Here is an 18,821-nt window from a genome sequence, read left to right as displayed (position 1 = left end):
GAGAAAAATCCTTCCTTAGAGATGAGGATTGTGTTGACATTAGCTTGGGGGACGTCTGAGCTACTGCAACATGTTTAGCATTGAGATGCTATTTGAGGTTATAGTAGCTTCGGTGATAGGCTCATTAGTTTTAGCACAACTTAAAGGACAAACTCTGTAAAATACAATAATCTATGCACCAACATAGAATAACAGCTTTCTCCAGCAGTGTCTCATTAAATCGTTTTTTTTTTTTTTTTTTTTTTTTTGGTGCAGGAATTTATTAGCGGCTTTATAGTCTTTATTGGGCGTACCACCAACACAATACAAAAGTTCAAGCTTGGGACTTTTCATAGAGAAAAAGAAGATGCAATTAGTTGGGTTAAATTTTTTAATGCGTTAAAATCAATATAATTAATAAATCAAAATTATTGCTTTAATGCGTTCACCTGACAGATTATGACTTCTTAACGGGCATAACAGGGCTCCATCTTCTCTCTGATTTTCTTCAAGACAACACTCAAACATCCTGCATTTAAACGGGAATTTGTTTTTTAATAAAATGCAAATCTTGTCATAATCAGTTTTAGTGAGAGACATTCTCATTTCAACAAGATAATGCTCATGTATTCATTTTCTAGCTTTCGCAATTAAACCATTCCATACATTAGACATCGGGGGGGGGGGGAAAAAAATCACTGTCCGGTTCATTTAAAAGATCCTGCACACTGGATCGGCTCAGTCAACAGAGTCCCTCCTCTGAGAGCCACGCCCACCAACTGACGCTGAACAACAACACAATGCACACCCCTCTCTGAGATGCTCCGTGGCTGCTTCCACGCACAAACTGCCACTCTGTCCGCCTGTTGGAGCTGCAGCTCGGACATCATGGAGGTTTTCATGTCTGTTTAAAGTCACAATCCTCTGAAGCAGATGCGATGCGAGTTTAGCGCTGAACTCGCCATCTATCCGTCCATCCATCAGCCGAACCATGGCACCGTCCCTCCTCCGAGCCTGCCGCAGTCTGGCTGTGTGGACCTGGCTGCTGTCCTTCTGCTTCGTCCAGCTGCTCTGCCTGGACTTCACGGCTGCAGAGAAGGAGGAGTGGTACACGGCCTTCGTCAACATCACCTACCTGGACCCCGTTTCCTCGGAGGTGCGGACGGAGAAGACCGAGTGCGGCCGGTACGGAGAGCACTCGCCCAAGAGAGAAGCCAGAGGTCGGGTTCTGATCCCCGGCCTCCCGCAGGACAGACAGGGCTGCGACCCGAACGTCCGCTTTCCCCCGGTTCCCCAGAACACGGCCTGGGTGGCGCTGGTGGCTGAGGGAAACTGCACATTTAGAGAGAAAATCCGCAACGCCGCAAACAGCAACGCGTCTGCGGTTGTTATATACAACAGTTCCAACGACACCATCACGATGCCCCACTCAGGTAAGAGGAAACCCGTCCGAATCGGACCAGAAACGCCGAGATTTTCACAGTTTGCGGTTGATGCGGTGATGTCAGAGAAGACGGATCTTCCTACAGGTGTCCGGCTGGTTAAGCGAGGCCTCAGAGGGCCTCTCACTAACCGCTGCGTGGAAGTTAGAGGGTGATTAATAGATCCTGGAGCTGGGGCCTCTGAGGTCTCCTGAATCAGTGGCATCTGATATATTATGAATGAATGATCTGGCTGAAGAACCGAATCAATGACCCGGATCCCCAAGGACAAGTTTCCTCTTAGTTCAGATGCTGACTGGAGCTGCAGGAGTCAAGTTTCAGATGGTAAACCTCATTTCCATTCCAAGAAATAGAGAACCAGAGTAAACTCAATTACAGAGTTAAAGTAATCATGTTATTTATTTTTTTTTTAAAGAGGCTTAAAATCCAGCCTGGTTCATAGTGAAAAAATAATCACCTCTTAAATGGGCAGTATTATATAACTATGTTACATCAAATGTAACTTTGACTTGGCAATTTAACTTGAAATTGCACCTCTGTCTCTTTAAGAAACTTCTGCTTTTTCTGACGCTTCACCTTCAGCATGTCATCACAACCTTTCCACATTAAGCTGTTTACTACGTTCTTATGGGTGTTGCACTGAGAAGTAGCTCATATAATGAGCTCAGCAGGTGCTCAGTTCCACCAGGTGTTTGCTAATTGCTGCTGCCGCTAGTCTGAAGGGGCTGAGTGGAGAGTGTTGGGCAGGGGTGTTATGTGAGGTGGAAGCTTGTTCTGGAGAGTGTAACACCAAACATTTTTTATCCCAAACAGTTGCCATGGGAGATGAAAAGACTTCTCAGGCATTCATGACAGAATCAAAGCAAGACTTCAGATATGTTTTTGATTAACATTATAACTAAAAGGTTGATTTTACATAATACTGCCCCTTTAAATCTACTAACTGGTAGTACCATCCCCGGCGTCAACAAGTGCAACTCCAAAACCCGGAGTTGCTCTCTGTTGTTTTGGTGTTGCTGTCAGAGTCGGACTTGTTGACAGAGCTTTCTCTTCCTGTTGAATAGAAGTGTGTTATCAGCCTGTTGCTACTTTTCATAAAGGTGTGCCCATTGTTAAGATTCAACAGAAACTCGGTGCTTTAAGAGTGTTGGAGCAAAGGATCCGTAGAGTTCTAGCAGATGTTGGGAGGAAAAAGCTTCAATAGTTCAATAACAATTTAATATGCATTAATACGCACAGTGAAAACAATCTTGGCGCTACCACAGAAGCTAACATCTACAGTCTTTCTTGCTTCCGTTCCTGCAGCCAAACGGCACCAAAGAAAATAAAAGCCGCTCCCAGACTGGCTGCTTTGCAAATGTCATAATGTCAAGTAGCATTGTGCCAAAGGATTTCAGCTTCTTAGTCTTCATTTTCTTTGAAAATTTTAGATATGCTCTGCAAGCAAATCTGCAAATACTGAAACACAAATAGGTAGGTGTTCCCTGCATAGCAATCTTTCTTATTTTTTGTTAAGAACATGTTCAACAACCAGCTGCTTTTCATAGCAATTGTTCATATGGAACCTTAATATTTTTGCAATTAAACAAAGTTCATTTCGGTCTGTGTAGGACACTGCACAAAACATTCAATCAAACAATCATTTGGCAATTTATGCCATACAGTACGAAACATTATTTTAAATGTGGCTAAGTATTCGTAAAATACTATATATGAATTGGTGACTGCTATTATTAACCACATTTACACATTTTCCCTTTGAGTTCATATTTCTGCCGAAAGAATCTGAAACCTTTTTCTCATTAGTTTTGTGTCTCTTTCAGATGGTTTCTTATGATTTACTGTCAGTTTCTTTGAGGAGGACGAAAAGATAAATCGCACATCACTAAGCAACTCTATAATTATTTCTGTTGACATAAAGCTCAAAGTTGGTGCATAGATTATTGTATTTTACAGAGTTTGTCCTTTAAATTACTCTGTTGAGCTGCAGAGATGCATTCATTCCCACCAGCTCCATATGGCCATAGCCAATAAAACCATAAATGTGCATGTGGAGATGTTTAAAGTTACAAAGGTGAAACATTAATTTGCGAAACAATAACTATTCAAACACTGTCAGGGAGTCTTAGTGCCCAGACAATCACAATTAGTTATTTTGTTTGTTTAGACAAAAACAAAGGAAATGTTGAATCTGCTACTAATGTGACCTCTGACTAGATGTAGATGTTCACCAGATTACAGCAGTGGTGTCCAAACGTTTTACCAAAGAATTAGGACCATGCTAAGAAAATTTTTAAAATAAATGTCAAAAATAGTCAAAATACGAGAATAAAGTAATTTTACAACTTTATTCTCGTAAAACTATGACTTAATTCTTATAATATTATGTCTATGTTGTAATTTTATTGTTTTTTGTTTTTTTCTTAAGATGGCCCTAATACTTATCATTGAAAGTCCTTGTGGGTCACAAAAATGTATACTTGGGGCAATTCAAAGTTCTTCACAGAATATCAAGGGAGAGACAAACAAAAGCAACAAAACGCTTTAAGCGTCATTGAAGTTTAATCGGAGCACAGTTACATCACACTCCCTCTGTTTAAAGTGTTGCATGAGAAGAAACAAATGTTAAAACTGAGATTTAAAATGCAATTTTGTCTTTGAGTTTATTCTTTGATCTCTCATCAGTGATCCGCCAACAGTTTGTTAGTCAGATTCTTTGACCAAAAGCAAAAATGTTTTTCAGTCCTGATTTAAAGCAACCAAAAGTTTCTGAACAGTTCAGGGTTTCAAGGATTTTGCTCCAGATGTGTGGAGCATAAAAAACTAAATGTAGCCTTGTTTAGTTTTGCTCCTGGGAACACAGGATCTCTGATGATGGAAGGCGGTAACATGGTTGACAAGCAACTCTGAAATGTATTTTGACCCAAGACCTTAGTGCACAGGTGTCAAACTCCAGTCCTCAAGGGCCGCTGTCCTGCAGTTTTTAGATGTGCCACAGGTACAAAACACTGAAATGAAATGGCTTAATTACCTCCTCCTTGTGTAGATCAGTTCTCCAGAGCCTTGCTAATGACCTAATTATTCTATTCAGCTGTGGTGCAGCAGAGGCACATCTAAACGTTGCAGGACAGTGGCCCTTGAGGACTGGAGTTTGACACCCCTGCCTTAGTGCTTCATAGACCAATAACACATCTTTAAAACCTACATCATAAATAGAAAGAGGTTTTATGAAGCCCATTGTTCAGGGGAGGGTGAAGACTCTGGCAGCAGCATTCTGGCTAAGTTGTGTCTGCCTAATTGATTTTTTTGTTTTTATTTTATAGAAACCAAGTAAAAACACAACTACAGTCTAATTTGCATTAAATAAAAGCCTGCACCAATTTTTCTTCATGCTGTTTTCACATGTAAGCTGTTATTTTGGCAATATTTTTTAAGATAATAGCAGGCTGATTTAGTAACAGACTTTACATGATTGGAAGTCCGAAACAACATGCAGGTTTATTGTCTGCCCTCTGGTCTTTTGCCCCATTGAGTCTGAGTGAGTGCTGATATTTAGCCTCGCATTTCTGGTATGACTTCTGTCTTATCTGCATTAAGCTGGAGAAAATTCTGACCCATAAGCTGATGCACTGATTCACATGAGAGTAAAGCTGTCATAAACATGGATATGGTGAATGATGATTTAGTCGTGTATAATCAGAGCTAAGGGGACTATATACATTTTTAAATAAAGGTGGCCCAGGGATAAACCCTTGAGGAACCTCAAACTAGATTTATGTTCACCTATATTTATAATTACCAAGTGACACAAAGTAGTCACAGTCTGAAACATAAGATCTGATTCAGTTAGGCACAGTACCACAAAATTCCACTGATGTTTCCATTCAATCAATATATATGTAATATCCATATTAAACAAAGTCACCTGTCTTGTCCATGTTGACAGCTACCACTTTCCAGTTCGTGCCAAGATCAACTCTTGGTGCTAAAGTTGTATCTCATATATTTGTTATACCTCAGAAAAGGAACAGTAAAACTTTTCAACTAAGTCTGCTTTAGTGTTTAATAAAAAAATTGACATTAGTGGGATTTTTACCAGAATACCACACGAGCAGCAACTGTGAACATTTTATAAGAGACTCGTTACATAAAGGGAATAATCAGTGTGACAGACAAAAGTCACCAAAGTGCTGCAAATGTTGCTAATGTGTGGGATTCAAAGCCTCGAACGCTTCAGGAAGCGTGTTTTCCCTCTGCAGGATCATTATCTGTTTGAACCCAAGTTTTGTTTGGTAATGAGGCGCCATTTATGGGGAGTGACAAATGGATGAAAAACCGCAGGGAGCCTCCCTGACTGTCTGATTCTCTGTCACAAACAGGCAACAGAGGGAGTGTGATGTAACTGTGCTCCTATTGCTAAACAGTTCTTGGAATCACTATCTGAGTTGCAGAAGAAGGAGGAGAGCTTCGGTAGTCACTCAGGATGTTTCTCTCTTGTCATCTTCCTATGACACGTCCAGCATTGCTCCACAGATTTTTAAATCTAATCTCTCAGTTTGAGGAAGTCGTTGAAGTTGTAGTTCAAGGTGTTTCATTAAATTAAATCAGTAAATTAAAAAAATTCATTTTGGAGCAATGTCTTACGGTCTACTGAGACTAAAATGATCATCACAACATTTGGAGGGAAAAAAATGAAGGTTTGCAAGCCTGAGAACACCATCCGCTTTTTGAAGTTCACAAAAACATGGCATCATGTTGAAAGAACATAACGTTGAAATATTAAAGAAACTTCTCATGATCTCCTTCAGGAAGTTAATGATTTGCTCTCAAATGGACAATAAGCCTTCCACCAAAGTAGCTGCAACACAGTCAATGACGTCAATGTTTTAGAGTCTACAAAGTATTAAGGAAATGTATGTAAATTTCACAATTTTAAGAATGTTTAAATAATACACTGTGTCTGACTTCTACCATCAATGGGTCTGAATAGAATCAGTTCCACTGAAAACATTTAGTTCATTTTATACCAGTACATTCTAACTGTATTCATAACTCTAAAATTTTTGTAACTTTTTTTTGGTGTAGAGATGGACAGAAGCACAACTGTGATAGAAAATCCTAGTTGTGCATTAATCAACAGATGGTTGCTGGCAGGAAGCCTTTAAGAGAGGATTTGGTTGAGCTTCTTCATCTAAGCTCCCAGCAATCAGCCCAAGATTTCTCACAGTGCTTTGGCTGGGTCTTAAAACATAACATTCATTTACATTCACTTGGAACTCCTTCCAGGAGAAATGAACATTTTTGCTAATGTTGTGAAGTCTTGTTCAACTTTGGTCTTTGTTGTGCTTCATGTGTTGCACAGATACAGGCGACATCGTGGCTATCATGATCCCTGAACCTAAAGGTCGGGAGATTGTGAATTTGCTGGAGCAGCGCTTTGTGGTGGTGATGCACATCAGTGTGGGAACCCGCAACCTGCAGAAATATGTGAGCAGAACGTCTGTGGTGTTTGTCTCCATCTCCTTCATCGTCCTCATGATCATCTCACTCGCCTGGCTCGTGTTCTACTACATCCAGAGGTTCCGCTACGCTAACGCACGAGACCGCAACCAGGTATGACCGACCGCGACCGTTCAGAGTATATTGATATTATCTCAATTTTTGTAAGAGATTCATTTATGCAAGTTAAATTTAGGGGCAAATGGTCTGAATCTCACAGATTTCTATAAGCATTTTGTGTCTTTCAGTTGCACCCAAACCAAACTGTCTGTGGGTTTCTGTCAGTAATTGATTTGGAGAAAATCTTTTAAGTAGCTCAAATGCAGTTCAAACCTTTCAGGACTTTTTTTTCTTTTTTTTGATTCCCAATTGATTTTTGAAGCTTATATTTGGAAAATGTCTTCAACAATCATGACAGTTACATTCACTCTAAAATTTCTAAAAGAATGCAATGTTTAATAGCAGAGCTTAAAAGCTTACATAGATAAAGCATAACTGTAATACATTTAGCCTTCCTGCTATTTGCTGCATAACAGGCAAAACCCAAGATGGAGATAAAAACCATTAAAATCTGTTAATGTCTGTTGCAAATTTTCTAAATTAAGCAAATCAGTGAGATGCTAGTTTTGTTCGCAGCTTAATTTGTTTTTGATGGCTTTTCAAGCATATTTGAAACAGAAAGATGCCTCTGACCATTTCAGTGTTGTTTTTGTGTGTTTTTTCTGCCTGCAGAGGCGTTTGGGAGATGCTGCTAAAAAGGCCATAAGTAAGCTTCAAGTGCGCACTTTAAAGAAAGGAGACAAGGTAAAGCAGATTCTGCACACTTTGTAATTAAAATAAAAAACAACAAAAAGCTAATGATTTAAAACATATAGCAGTCTGTCCTGGTTTTGTTTTGATTGTAATGTTTATTGATTGTGAAATTTTGTAAGGCAGACAAATTACCAGCAATTCAAAATGTGAAATTGAAGTTTTTCCTTCAAACTGTTCTATGTGAGATTTACAGGGTAAACCTCAATTTAAGTAGGAACAAGTTTTGAAATTGTTTATCCTAGTCCTTTTTTTTCACTTAAAATATTACCAGATCATGGCATATTAGCAGGAGTGTGCTTACTGCTTACTGAATTTTCAAGAATTTTAAAATTCTTGAAAATTCAAGAATTTTCTTGATTTTCTTTCAAGAAAAATTCCAATGTTTTTCTTGAAAACACTGGAATTTAGCCTCTTGTTGTCTTATTTGTGTTGAAGGAAACTGAGCCAGACTTTGACAACTGTGCAGTTTGCATTGAATGCTACAAACCTAATGACGTTGTGAGGATATTACCCTGCAGGTGAGGTTTCTGTTCGCCTAATGTCTTAACATCGATTTGATCACACACACCAGAGCCACCAGTGTTTAGACGTCCCGCTGTTCACCATGTTTACGATTTGTATGTATCATCTCGTCTGGTTAGACACGTCTTCCATAAACACTGTGTAGATCCGTGGCTGCAAGACCACAGAACGTGTCCGATGTGCAAAATAAACATCCTGAAAGCTCTGGGAATTCCTGTAAGCTACATTTTTGGTTTATTTATTTACTGCATCATTAAACTAATGTTATTTCCTATTTAAAAGCTGGTAAGATGCTAAACACATGTTTAATCTTTTCCAGTTCAGTGCTGACTGCACCAATGAGACTCCCCCAGATTACGAGACAAGTGTTGGGGGTCCTCTGACCAATCCCATCAGCGCTGCGAGTGAAATCACAGTCAACGAGAGTTCAGTGGTGCTGGATCCCGTGGGAAGGGTGATAGATCTGCATCAACTCCATCATTACCAAGAAACGACATCGCAGGCAGGACAGAGCCACATTATTGCAAGCTGTACGTCCACAGGTTACACATGCTTCATCGCATTACCAACATGTCAGCGTGGAAAGGTTTTAGCCTGAAATATGGACCTGAACTCATTATGATTGGCTTTATAACTGAAAACATAAGGGATGTAAAAATAAAAATAAACATTTTCTGCCACCAAGTGGCTAAAAAGGTTATTTGCAAGTTGTGCAGAGGACTTGCTTCTTGATTATGTAGTTTGAATGTTATCATCGGAGGCATAAATTTTATACTAAATCATTTTAATCAGTTTTGGATGTGAACGTTTGAGTTGACTTGGTATTTTCTATCATTCACATAGCATCACTATTCTGTCCTTTCATAGGCAGCACGCTATGCTAGACAGACTGCATCAACATTTTGCACACCTTAAATGCATATTTATATTAGCTAGCAATACATTTAGCTAAGCTACAGCTAACACAGAAGTATTAGGCAGATTAGACTTATTAAACTTAATTACTACTAATCAAAACAACTTTCTGATACCATAAAATTTGTTAATTTACGGACAAAGATACTCCAAGACTTAAAAATGATGATAACATGCTGTGGATGACCATGCTTGACCTTTTGGCCATAATATAGGACGCCATAAAATCTAACTCAAATCCCACCACAAGGGGGCAGTAAATCAACAGAATACAAACCCAGACTTTTCTAAGTTATGTTAAAGTTTATTTAGTCTTATTTCAAGTGTGCACTAGAAATTAGACCACACATACTTTGTAAGACTCTGTGTTTTGCGACGTTGACTCACCTTTGTTTGACCCTTCAGGTGAGAACCAGCCTCCGATGAGCAGCGATTCAGACACGTCTGCTATCCTGAGTGTTGATGCCAGCGTGTCAGAAGCAGACTTTCCTTTGGAGCAGGAGCGCCATGACGCAAAGTCCAGGGACAATACATGTTGAGGAGACATTTTTCAGAAAACATGCACAAAAGCTACACATGAGGGATTGAGAGATTATTCACGTCTGGTCGTAAAGAAGATCCAAAAACACTTGGTTCTGTTTCACTGACTATAAACAGATTTGTCATGTTGCTTGTTGTGCTTCATGGAGACCAGACCTTGAGGAATATCTCTCGCATTGTAAAACCTCAGAGCGGTTTCACGAACTTCAAAGACAAACTGACGATGATGATGGAGACTGGACACAACATGGCCTCCATAATGCATGTGTGCAGCTTCAGTCAGCATGACATCGAGGATCACTGCCAAAAACATACAGTGCACACTTAGCACTGTGCAAAAGTGTTGAGTCATCCCTCATGATTTCCTTCCATCTCTATGTGATCTGGATCAGCACTTCTCCAGAGTTTCTGACGTCTCTTTCGTCTCTTTGCTTAAATTTTTTCTATTCCTTAATTACATGCCGTTCACATACTGTTCATGTGCTGTAGATGTGTTTTTAGTCCTGTAAATCATTCCTTTATTTGCCTTTTTCCCCTCATTTCTGAGCACATGAAATATTTAGTAAGACCTTTAGAAACTCTGGAGAAAAACTGATCTGAACCACATTTAAAGGTTGCAAGAACCGGAAAGAACGAAATCAGCAGTGACTGAAGGCTTTTGCACAGTTCTGTAGCTCATATACCAGCAGTTTTCAGTCCAAAACAGCTGCTATTAATTCCCTCACCAAATTTAATACGTCACCTGAAAACTTGACCATTTTTTTAAAAGGTTCCAAACAAGAAGTTAGAAAATTCAAGCACACATTCTTCTAATTTTATAAAAGTAAATGTTTTTCATTTTTTAACTTTCTGTAAATGCCTCTTATGGAAATAACCAAGCACAACTAGATCTCTGTGTCAGCCTTTAGATTTTTGAAGTGATGTCCTGGTTGCCTTCTGAAACTGCTGCTGAATATTCCGATACCAGAAGTTAATAATCCCACAGAGTCGTGACATCTAAGAGTTCAACATCACTGTTTAATTGTTGCTACGTTTTTGCATTGTTTATGTTTTTGAATGAAAGCACAGGTTTATGGGGCAGGTAGAGCTCAAAATGTCCCTGTTTCCAGCATTTCAACAACAAAAAAAGTGACCAACAATAATCAGCAAATTACTCAAAGAGTCATGGTAGTCGGTGATGCGTTTCCAACAAATCCGAAACAGCCTCTGACTGAAGACTGTTGCTGTGTCTTATGACTGACGTGATACGCTAATAACTCAGTATCTGGGCAGCTCCACAGAAAAGTCCTGGATGACATCATCCGTTGTTAAGTACTGGTACTGCTAATCCACCTCACTTGCTTTTACTCTTTAAATCTGAAATTTCTGGTTGTTAAAAAGAACTGTTCCTAAATCTTTCACAGTAGTGAAAACTTTTTACATTTTACCTTTGAGGATCAAGCAACACAAAGACACACTCTGCTGCTTTTACCCACTGGAGACACAAATTCCTCTCAGAAACTGAAAGAGACCAAAAACATTTCTGAAAGAGTATATTTTTTAGGTTTACTTGTTTCAGCAGATCAAAACTGTGTGACAATAGAATTATGCCAGCTCCAATTTTATAATTATTTACTTTACAATATGAAAAACTACATTCAAGTTAGATTTTAGTTAGACATATTTTGTTTAATTTAATGTTTTGGCTCTCCAAGCAAGCAGTTTCCCAGGTATTCTTCATGGAGTTTGGTCAGAAGTTCTTATTTCTAGCAACTCAGACTTTTCTCTTTGTTTTGGCAGTCTTGCAGGTTCTGTTGTAACAGCTGTTTGGGTCGATTGGTTCATGTTATTGCACGTTTCCCTGTTTCAGAAACCTTTGCCCCCATTGAAAAAGCCCTTGTTGTTTCTAGAGGAGATTTACTTTTGGCTTTTTAACAGCTGATGATTCGGGAATCGAAATGTTCTGCTTGGAAAACTTTTCTAACTTACTGCGTAAGAAACTGGAGATCGTTCTTTTATTGGTACACCAGCACATGTACATGTAGCAGACAGTTTCAGGATGAAAAGAGATCATAAATGTCTGAATTTCAGCTAAACTAAAACTTTTTGTTTCATAAACCAGCCAAATATGCCAAGTTTCTCACTAAAATCCTTTTCCTTATCCTTTAAGAGAACAATGTACCAGCTATCCTAGTGAATGAATCAATGCTTATGTGTTTTTTACAGAAACATGTTCATGAGCTAAGTTTGGGTGAAAATAATTTATGTTATTAGATTTTCTCAAACTGCAAACATGGGACAAATGCCCAGAGTGATGGTGTGTCATCTGTAAGAGGAAGAACTTTACGTATCAGTTTGATTGGTATAAACCGTTTAACCTGTTGTTACCACCCTCCACATTTATTCTTATTCTTGGTAAAGATAGAAAATCTTTCACTGAAGTAGCAGAATTTCAGGAAACATTGTGGTTTGTGCAGTTCCAGTTAAATTAATCTTTTCCATTACTGCTTAGGCTGTGAGCGTAAACAAGCTTAGGCAAGCCAATTCCAGATGGATAAGGTTTACGTCACTTAAATGGCATGTTCTCATCACTTTGTAATATTTAAGATTGGTAATGAGAAATGGGTCTCTGTGTAACCTATTTATTCCCCATGGAAAAAAACAGACAAAAACATTATTCAGTTGAGTGTATTTCAGAGGAATTGTTCAGGGTAAAAGTAATTTGTGACATTGGGAATTTTGTTACAAACGACCAATAATGAATGGGAATCTTTTTTTTCCTCACTAAATCAATTATCTTAAATTAAGGGTTGGCTACTTCTGAAAGTGGAATAAAGTTACTGCAAGTAGATACTAATTTAGCTTAAGCCTTTCTTCTACTAAGGGAGGGTAAAGTGTGACTAATGCTGAGTAGCAATAATAAAAGCTCAAAATACAAAGGTCAAACTCTATAGAAATGTTTCAGGTCAGGGGTCGGCACCCTTTAAAATTCAACAAATCAATTTTGCACTTTTTCCTCCTTCATACAATTTATTTTGAGCTGCGAAACTACAAGAACTTTCAAAAATGATAAGAAAGGTTCTGTAATCTTTTTATAAGATCCATAAAAGCATGTTGTTGTTTTTTTATTTCATATTTTAATAGAAGTTAAAAAATGATTTCGTAATCTTAAGGATAATAATATATTATTATTACTGCAGTTTGGTTCTTAAAGGGGCAGTATTATGTAAAATCGACTTTTTTGAGCTATACATCATGTTATAATGTTATTTTCTCATCAAAAACAAACCTGGAGTGCTGCCTTGATTCTTTCATGCATGTTTGAGAAATCCTATAATCTCCATGGCAACCATTCAGCTTGGTGGACTTAGCTCTTCCACCTAGAGGGTGCAGTTTCCAAACTTCCAGGCTTTAACCTCACAGAGCAGCCCTCCCCCATTCAGCTCCTTCAGACTAGCCAGCAGCAATTAGCAAACACCTGAGCATTTGGTGAGCCAATTTTACAAGATGCTTCTCAGAGCAATGCTGGTAAATATGTTGCTAAAGAGTTAATAGAGGAGCCATGTTGTGATGACTTCCTGAAGGCAGAAAACAGGAGTTTTTAAAGAGACAGGGACCCAATTTCAAGGCACTAAATTACAAAGTCTAATTTCCTTTAAGTCATATTAAATATGTATAGCATTTTTATAATAATTAAAGGTAACAGTTACTTAATTGAGCAAAAAAATGGCACTATGTCCATGAAAATTCATAATACTGCCCCTTTAAATTACATAAAAACAAACTGCTGAAACACTGCTTAGTTATATCTGCCCAAACTTATTAAGTGAAGTCCCCAAAGAGCTAAAGGTTCCAGTTCCCTGTTTGCAAAACAAATTGTGTCATAGAGCCATCAAGTGTTTTTATGCATATTTATTTATTCCAAATATGTAAATGTGGGGGTGCTAACAGCAGCAATTCGTTCATTGCAGTAAAAGATGCTAAGAGGCTCATTTAAGTCCAGTAAAATTAGATTTGCTGAGCAGAAAATGGCGTCCATTAACTGTTTACAGGGTTTTGACTGACTGTCAGGCGTCCTGGGAACCGCCTGATAACAATTAAACTGTTTGTCTCCAGATTTGTGTGATTAACTGTTAACATAAAGGAATGTATAGATATTAATTTAAAAAAACTCCAAAAACCCTCTCCAAATACTAGAAGCTATTTATGTTTTTAATTTCAAGGAATTGTTAGAAAATGATTTAAAAATGTTGCTTCATTTGTAGATCTGCAAACTTCAGCCTTAAATCATTGTTTTATTTAGATCATAGGCAGCCAGTCTTGGTTGGAGTTTTTGTTAAAACTTTCTGTATACAGTTTTTTTTTTTGTATGTTTGTTTTTTATGTGATTTGTATGGCACACTGCCCAGGGCAGCACATAATTGGGGACACGTAAGCACTTGACTATTTTTTTTTTTTGTTTTCTGCCAGTTATGCCCCAAACAGGTTTAATTTTGCTTCCACACATGTCCCTTCAATACGAGGTAATCATTGTAGGAAAATACATCTACAACATTTGCAGCCTCTTGTGTATTTTCCGCTGTCTTTTTAATGAATTGTGGCTGTATTTAATCATCTATGGCTCATAAATGGAATTTATGAAACATTTATTCTGTTTGTTAAATTACAAATTGAGCAAAGGACATTTTAATCTTAAACTGTTGTTGGGATGGGGAAAAAGGGGGTCCGCCCAGGGCAACATTAAAGGATGAGCCGCCACTGTCCTTATGGATGTATTTACTCTCAGTCGTGTTGCACTTTAACCATTCTGATGGTGGGGAAAACTTAACTTAAACTATAAAAGCACATGTGGTAGCTACAAGGGGTATATTACTCAATGTGAGTGATTTGATGCACATGAAAATATTCTGAGATTTTCTCTGTTTTGTGTGGTGCAGAATATAAGACCAAACATAAGTAACTCAGTTTTGCAGTGTAACGACATGGTGTTGGTTTCTTGTGCCCCACTCAATGCATGTGTTTGAATGCATTTTGAAATAAATCCTAATCTGTTTTATTTTATTTCGCTTTTTCTCTGTTTTCCTTTTTTGGAAAGATTTACAGAGAAGAAGATTACATTCAACAGTTTTGTTCAAATAGCAAGTCCAACATCACTAAATCAGAAATTATACATCTACATGTGAAACTGATTATTACAAGCAGTAATAGACAATGGTAGAAGATATTACATGCTGGTTATAGAGTGCTCCTCCTTGAAACTAGGGTAAAAAAAAAAATTCTAGCTCCAGACAGACATTGTAGCAAAAAAACTTTGGTTAAAAAGGCTGTTTGAAGAGGAAAGGAGGTGGAGAAAACAAATGGGAAGAGGAACTGCATAGAGAAGATATGGGCTGTTAAACTCATTTTCTCATAAACTGTTAAAATATCAATAAATAGTTAAATAATACTGACAAGCTTTTCACATTGATGTAATTTGGCAGAATACAGATAAAAAAGTATTTTATTTGATTGATAAAGCAACATTTAATCACACAACTGTTATTTTTGAAGGTTCTGTAGCCAAATAAAACATTATAGTGGGCCATGCCTTGAGTTTGATACATGATGTAGGCCAACACCAAGAGTGACAGATAAATTATATAAACTTGTTAATAATCTCATGTCTTGGTTGGTTGTGGTACTGAGTCAAGCCATATTCGATAGTTCTTTCATCCTAAAGAGGGGGCGTTAGAGTATATAGTAAAGTTCACTTCGCTGATTAGTTCAAGATAGGATGAGATGCACTTTCAAAATCAATGACCTGTCAGAGAATCTTTTGCTTTATTCACTGGAATATAAAAGGTCATTTCCAGGGAATTGACGTTAAAATCCAGCAGAGCAAATTCCCTTTGAAAGAGAGGGGGGATTTTTTTTTAACAGTTTTGCTTTCTTTCAACAGCAAAATGAATCTGTTAAAGCTGTCAGTGTAAATATGGTATCAGTTCTAGATCTGTTTCAATAAATGTTCTTTATTCTTTATTTATGTTCGGAGGTATAAGTGTCATGGGTTGGAGATCAGGCCATCTAAAAGCCACCATATTTATACTGCTACTCAGAGAGGACCTAAGGAAAAATATTACTGCGCTTATAATTGGGAAAATGTATTGTTGTAAGTGCAATTATCTGCCAGTGGAACTAGTAGTTTTTCATCAATATTAAGGCATTATTGACTTAAAACTATCTCATATATCTTGTGGAAAAGTTACCTGTGAGTTATTTATTTTTTTTCAAGTGTACTAAAATATTTGCACTAAAAACTGGACCAAAAATACTTGGTAAGATTTTGTGTTTTTGCATCCTCAGATGTTCCTGTAGGGGGCGCTGGACAGAATCCAGGTTGATCTTTTTCTAGACTGATTTTTAATGTGGTATTTATTTCTCTACTGAATAAATGTGCTCAAATTAAAAGTTGAATCTTCCAGAATTTGACCAGATTATACACACACAGAATAAAAAATCGATTTTATGAAAGGATTTAAACACATTTTTTACCATGAATAGCAACAAAAACAAAAGTTTGGAGGGAACTATATGCAGCAGCTTCATCTCCAGTTTTCTTTTCACCAAAAGGTAAAAACAATAAATGCAGGTTTGAATCAGCAATTCTTTTAAACTCTGTGGATTCCTGAACCAAAAAACAAAACAAACAGGAATGGATTTCCTTCCTGTGTTTTAAAAGAAGAAGTGAGCCAGTGTTTGCAAAGAATGGGGATGTGAGTTAGGAACCAAGAAGTGGAACAAATAGTCCTAGACAATCCGTTCTCATCTGACGGTGAATGCTGTCATCCTTTTCTTATGGGTATAATACGTTTAATTTGATGTTACAGTGAATAAAATGAAGGGTAAATCCCCCAATATTCACTGACAGTCCCTCTGAGGGGCTTTTGTTACCTCAACAAAAGATTTCCTTCCATACCTCAAAGCAATTCATTTCGAAAAATTTAAATGTGGCCAAGTTGTTGTTGGTATCAAAAGGTCAGGAACTGATACTATTGTCATTCCCACCAGCCTGCAGTTCAGACCTCTCTTATATAAACACACAGAGGGGGGAAACCAAAGCACAGGTACAGTATGGAGAATTACTCATTTCTTCCTCTGCCTCAGCAGAACCATCATCTGTAACCCTGTCAGCCCTGAGAGTCTGCGGCGTGGAGACTCGGAGTGGTTCATTGAAGGGGAAAGTTCATAAACAACCACCTGAAGCCAGAGCTGAGTCAACCGACAAGTGAGCAGCTGCTCCCCCATCTTTCTGTATCCTGTTTTTGAGGCCACACAGAACAGGAAGCAAAGCAAAGCTGCTCTCAGGCTGTGTGCATGTTGGGCGCTCAACGGTCTTCGCTCCCAAACTCTGACTTTATTCGTCTGCTCAAGCTGAACTTTTGTAGAGGCATATGTGATTCTGGGGCACACAGTGGTTGGTGGTTAGCAGTGTCACCTCATAGTGAGGTCTCTGGTGAAAATCTCTGCAGAGTCAAACTTGAACTCGGAGCTCCAGGTCATCCACAATTTAGATTTAGCTGCCTTGCAAAAGGAGCTTTTTCACATTTCTTCATCTTTTCAACCACAAATTCAGGACTTTATATTAAAGTGGAAGTGCTGTTTTGTATATTCAGCCTCCCTCAGTCACACAACCAAATTATATGCATCTGCACTCTGAAAAAAAAAAGAATTTTTTTCTCATTTCCAGTGCAAGTATTTTAATACACTTCAAATAAGACAAAACTAACTTAAAAATAACTTTTTAGTAACATAGGATCTAGGTTAAGTCAATAATTCCTTACTATTGATAAAAAAGTGATAGTTCCACTGGCAGATTTTTTCCACTTAAAACATGGTTAAAATGTCTTTTTCGACAAAAGTTAGGGATAGGAAGTAGGACTTTGTTAAAAAAAAAAAAAAGAAATTAAGGATGTCTTGGTCAAAGAATTATTTGTTAGATTTGTCTTATTTCAGGTTTTGAGATATTTGCAGTAGAAATGACACAATAAATACTTGTTTTTGCAGTGTGGCACCAACCAATGCACATAACAAATACATTTTTTATTGAATAATTAAAACAAGTTATGCGTAATCTAATCAAACCCAACCCGTCAAATGACATTTCACAAAAAGTGTGTATTTTCACCAACAAAGCCACCTCTAACAATAATAAACACAATGACGCAGATTTCTCGCAAAAGGTTCGTTTCGTAACATAAATCTACACACACGGCTTCTAGTTAACACAAGAGGTTTTCTTGTGACTTGCAAAATGAGCGTGTAAGTCCGGAAAATGCACTTTCTCATGCATGTTACCACGGTTACAGAGGTAGTCTTTCTGCTTGGCCTGCAGAGAGTTGATGAATATGTAACTCGGAACAGTGAAAGGCCCATTGACGCTCAGAAACATAATGAGAGTCGGCTATCAGTGTGATCCCCGGTTGTTTTTGCATCACTAAAAGAACAAACAAATTACATTTTTGTTCCTTTTCACATACGAGTTAATGGAACACACCAAAACTAAACTGCTTAAGTTTTAAGGGGACGAAATCGGCTCAGGCTCCTCTGCCTCCTGCGCGCTGACGACATGAGAGCGCTGTATGGAAAGTCGTCTGAGCATTTATTCGACTTACAGAAGGACGTCCCTATATTGCTTTGGCTATTTGGAGAGCAGCACAACTTGGACTCAAAACTGGATATATAAGGTTGTTAATTAATGTTATAAACCCTGAGCTGTTCTATTGAAACCCGTTTCCGCCACTCTGTAAAAAAAAAAAAAAAAAAATTATCTCATTATTTTGAGATAGTATCTCATTATAATGAGATTTATTTTTTTTTGCAGAGTGGCGGAAACGGGCTTCCATACTGTTCATCAACTAAAATGCTTCCAAACCCAGTTTCAGAACTGAAGAAGCCACCTGGGTGACATAACAATCGATTGATTTTATTGATTAATTGTATTTTCTGTTTTTGAAGATATAAATTTTGAAAAAAGAATTCAAGATTTTTTTTTGTTGTCACCATTGGGTTTCCACAGTCAGAGTAACGTCATCAATCAGTCAATCAATCAAATTTTATTTGTATAGAACATTTCAGCAGCAAGGCATTTCAAAG

At 37.8% G+C, this 18,821-nt stretch overlaps 1 protein-coding gene across 1 annotated transcript; it reads left to right on the top strand.

Moving 5' to 3' along the window:
* Positions 1-296: 296 nt before the first annotated feature.
* On the top strand, positions 297-12,496 carry rnf150a (ring finger protein 150a). The gene is made up of 7 exons (XM_032564110.1): positions 297-1,412; positions 6,784-7,034; positions 7,653-7,724; positions 8,169-8,251; positions 8,375-8,471; positions 8,575-8,785; positions 9,576-12,496. Exons 1-7 carry the CDS (start codon positions 971-973, stop codon positions 9,707-9,709), a joined length of 1,290 nt encoding a protein of 429 aa, XP_032420001.1. The 5' UTR covers positions 297-970; the 3' UTR covers positions 9,710-12,496.
* Positions 12,497-18,821: the final 6,325 nt, after the last annotated feature.

The sequence above is a fragment of the Xiphophorus hellerii genome, chromosome 5 (genome assembly GCF_003331165.1).
Source record: "Xiphophorus hellerii strain 12219 chromosome 5, Xiphophorus_hellerii-4.1, whole genome shotgun sequence".
Classification (NCBI taxonomy): domain Eukaryota; kingdom Metazoa; phylum Chordata; class Actinopteri; order Cyprinodontiformes; family Poeciliidae; genus Xiphophorus; species Xiphophorus hellerii.
This window is presented reverse-complemented; position numbering and strand designations above follow the sequence as displayed.

Coding starts and splice junctions, on each gene's coding strand:
- rnf150a (XM_032564110.1), top strand. CDS start 971: ATGGCACCGTCCCTCCTCCGAGCCTGCCGCAGTCTGGCTGTGTGGACC. Junction 8,252..8,374: donor GTGAGGATATTACCCTGCAG/GTGAGGTTTCTG, acceptor TCGTCTGGTTAG/ACACGTCTTCCATAAACACT. Junction 8,786..9,575: donor GAGCCACATTATTGCAAGCT/GTACGTCCACAG, acceptor TTGACCCTTCAG/GTGAGAACCAGCCTCCGATG.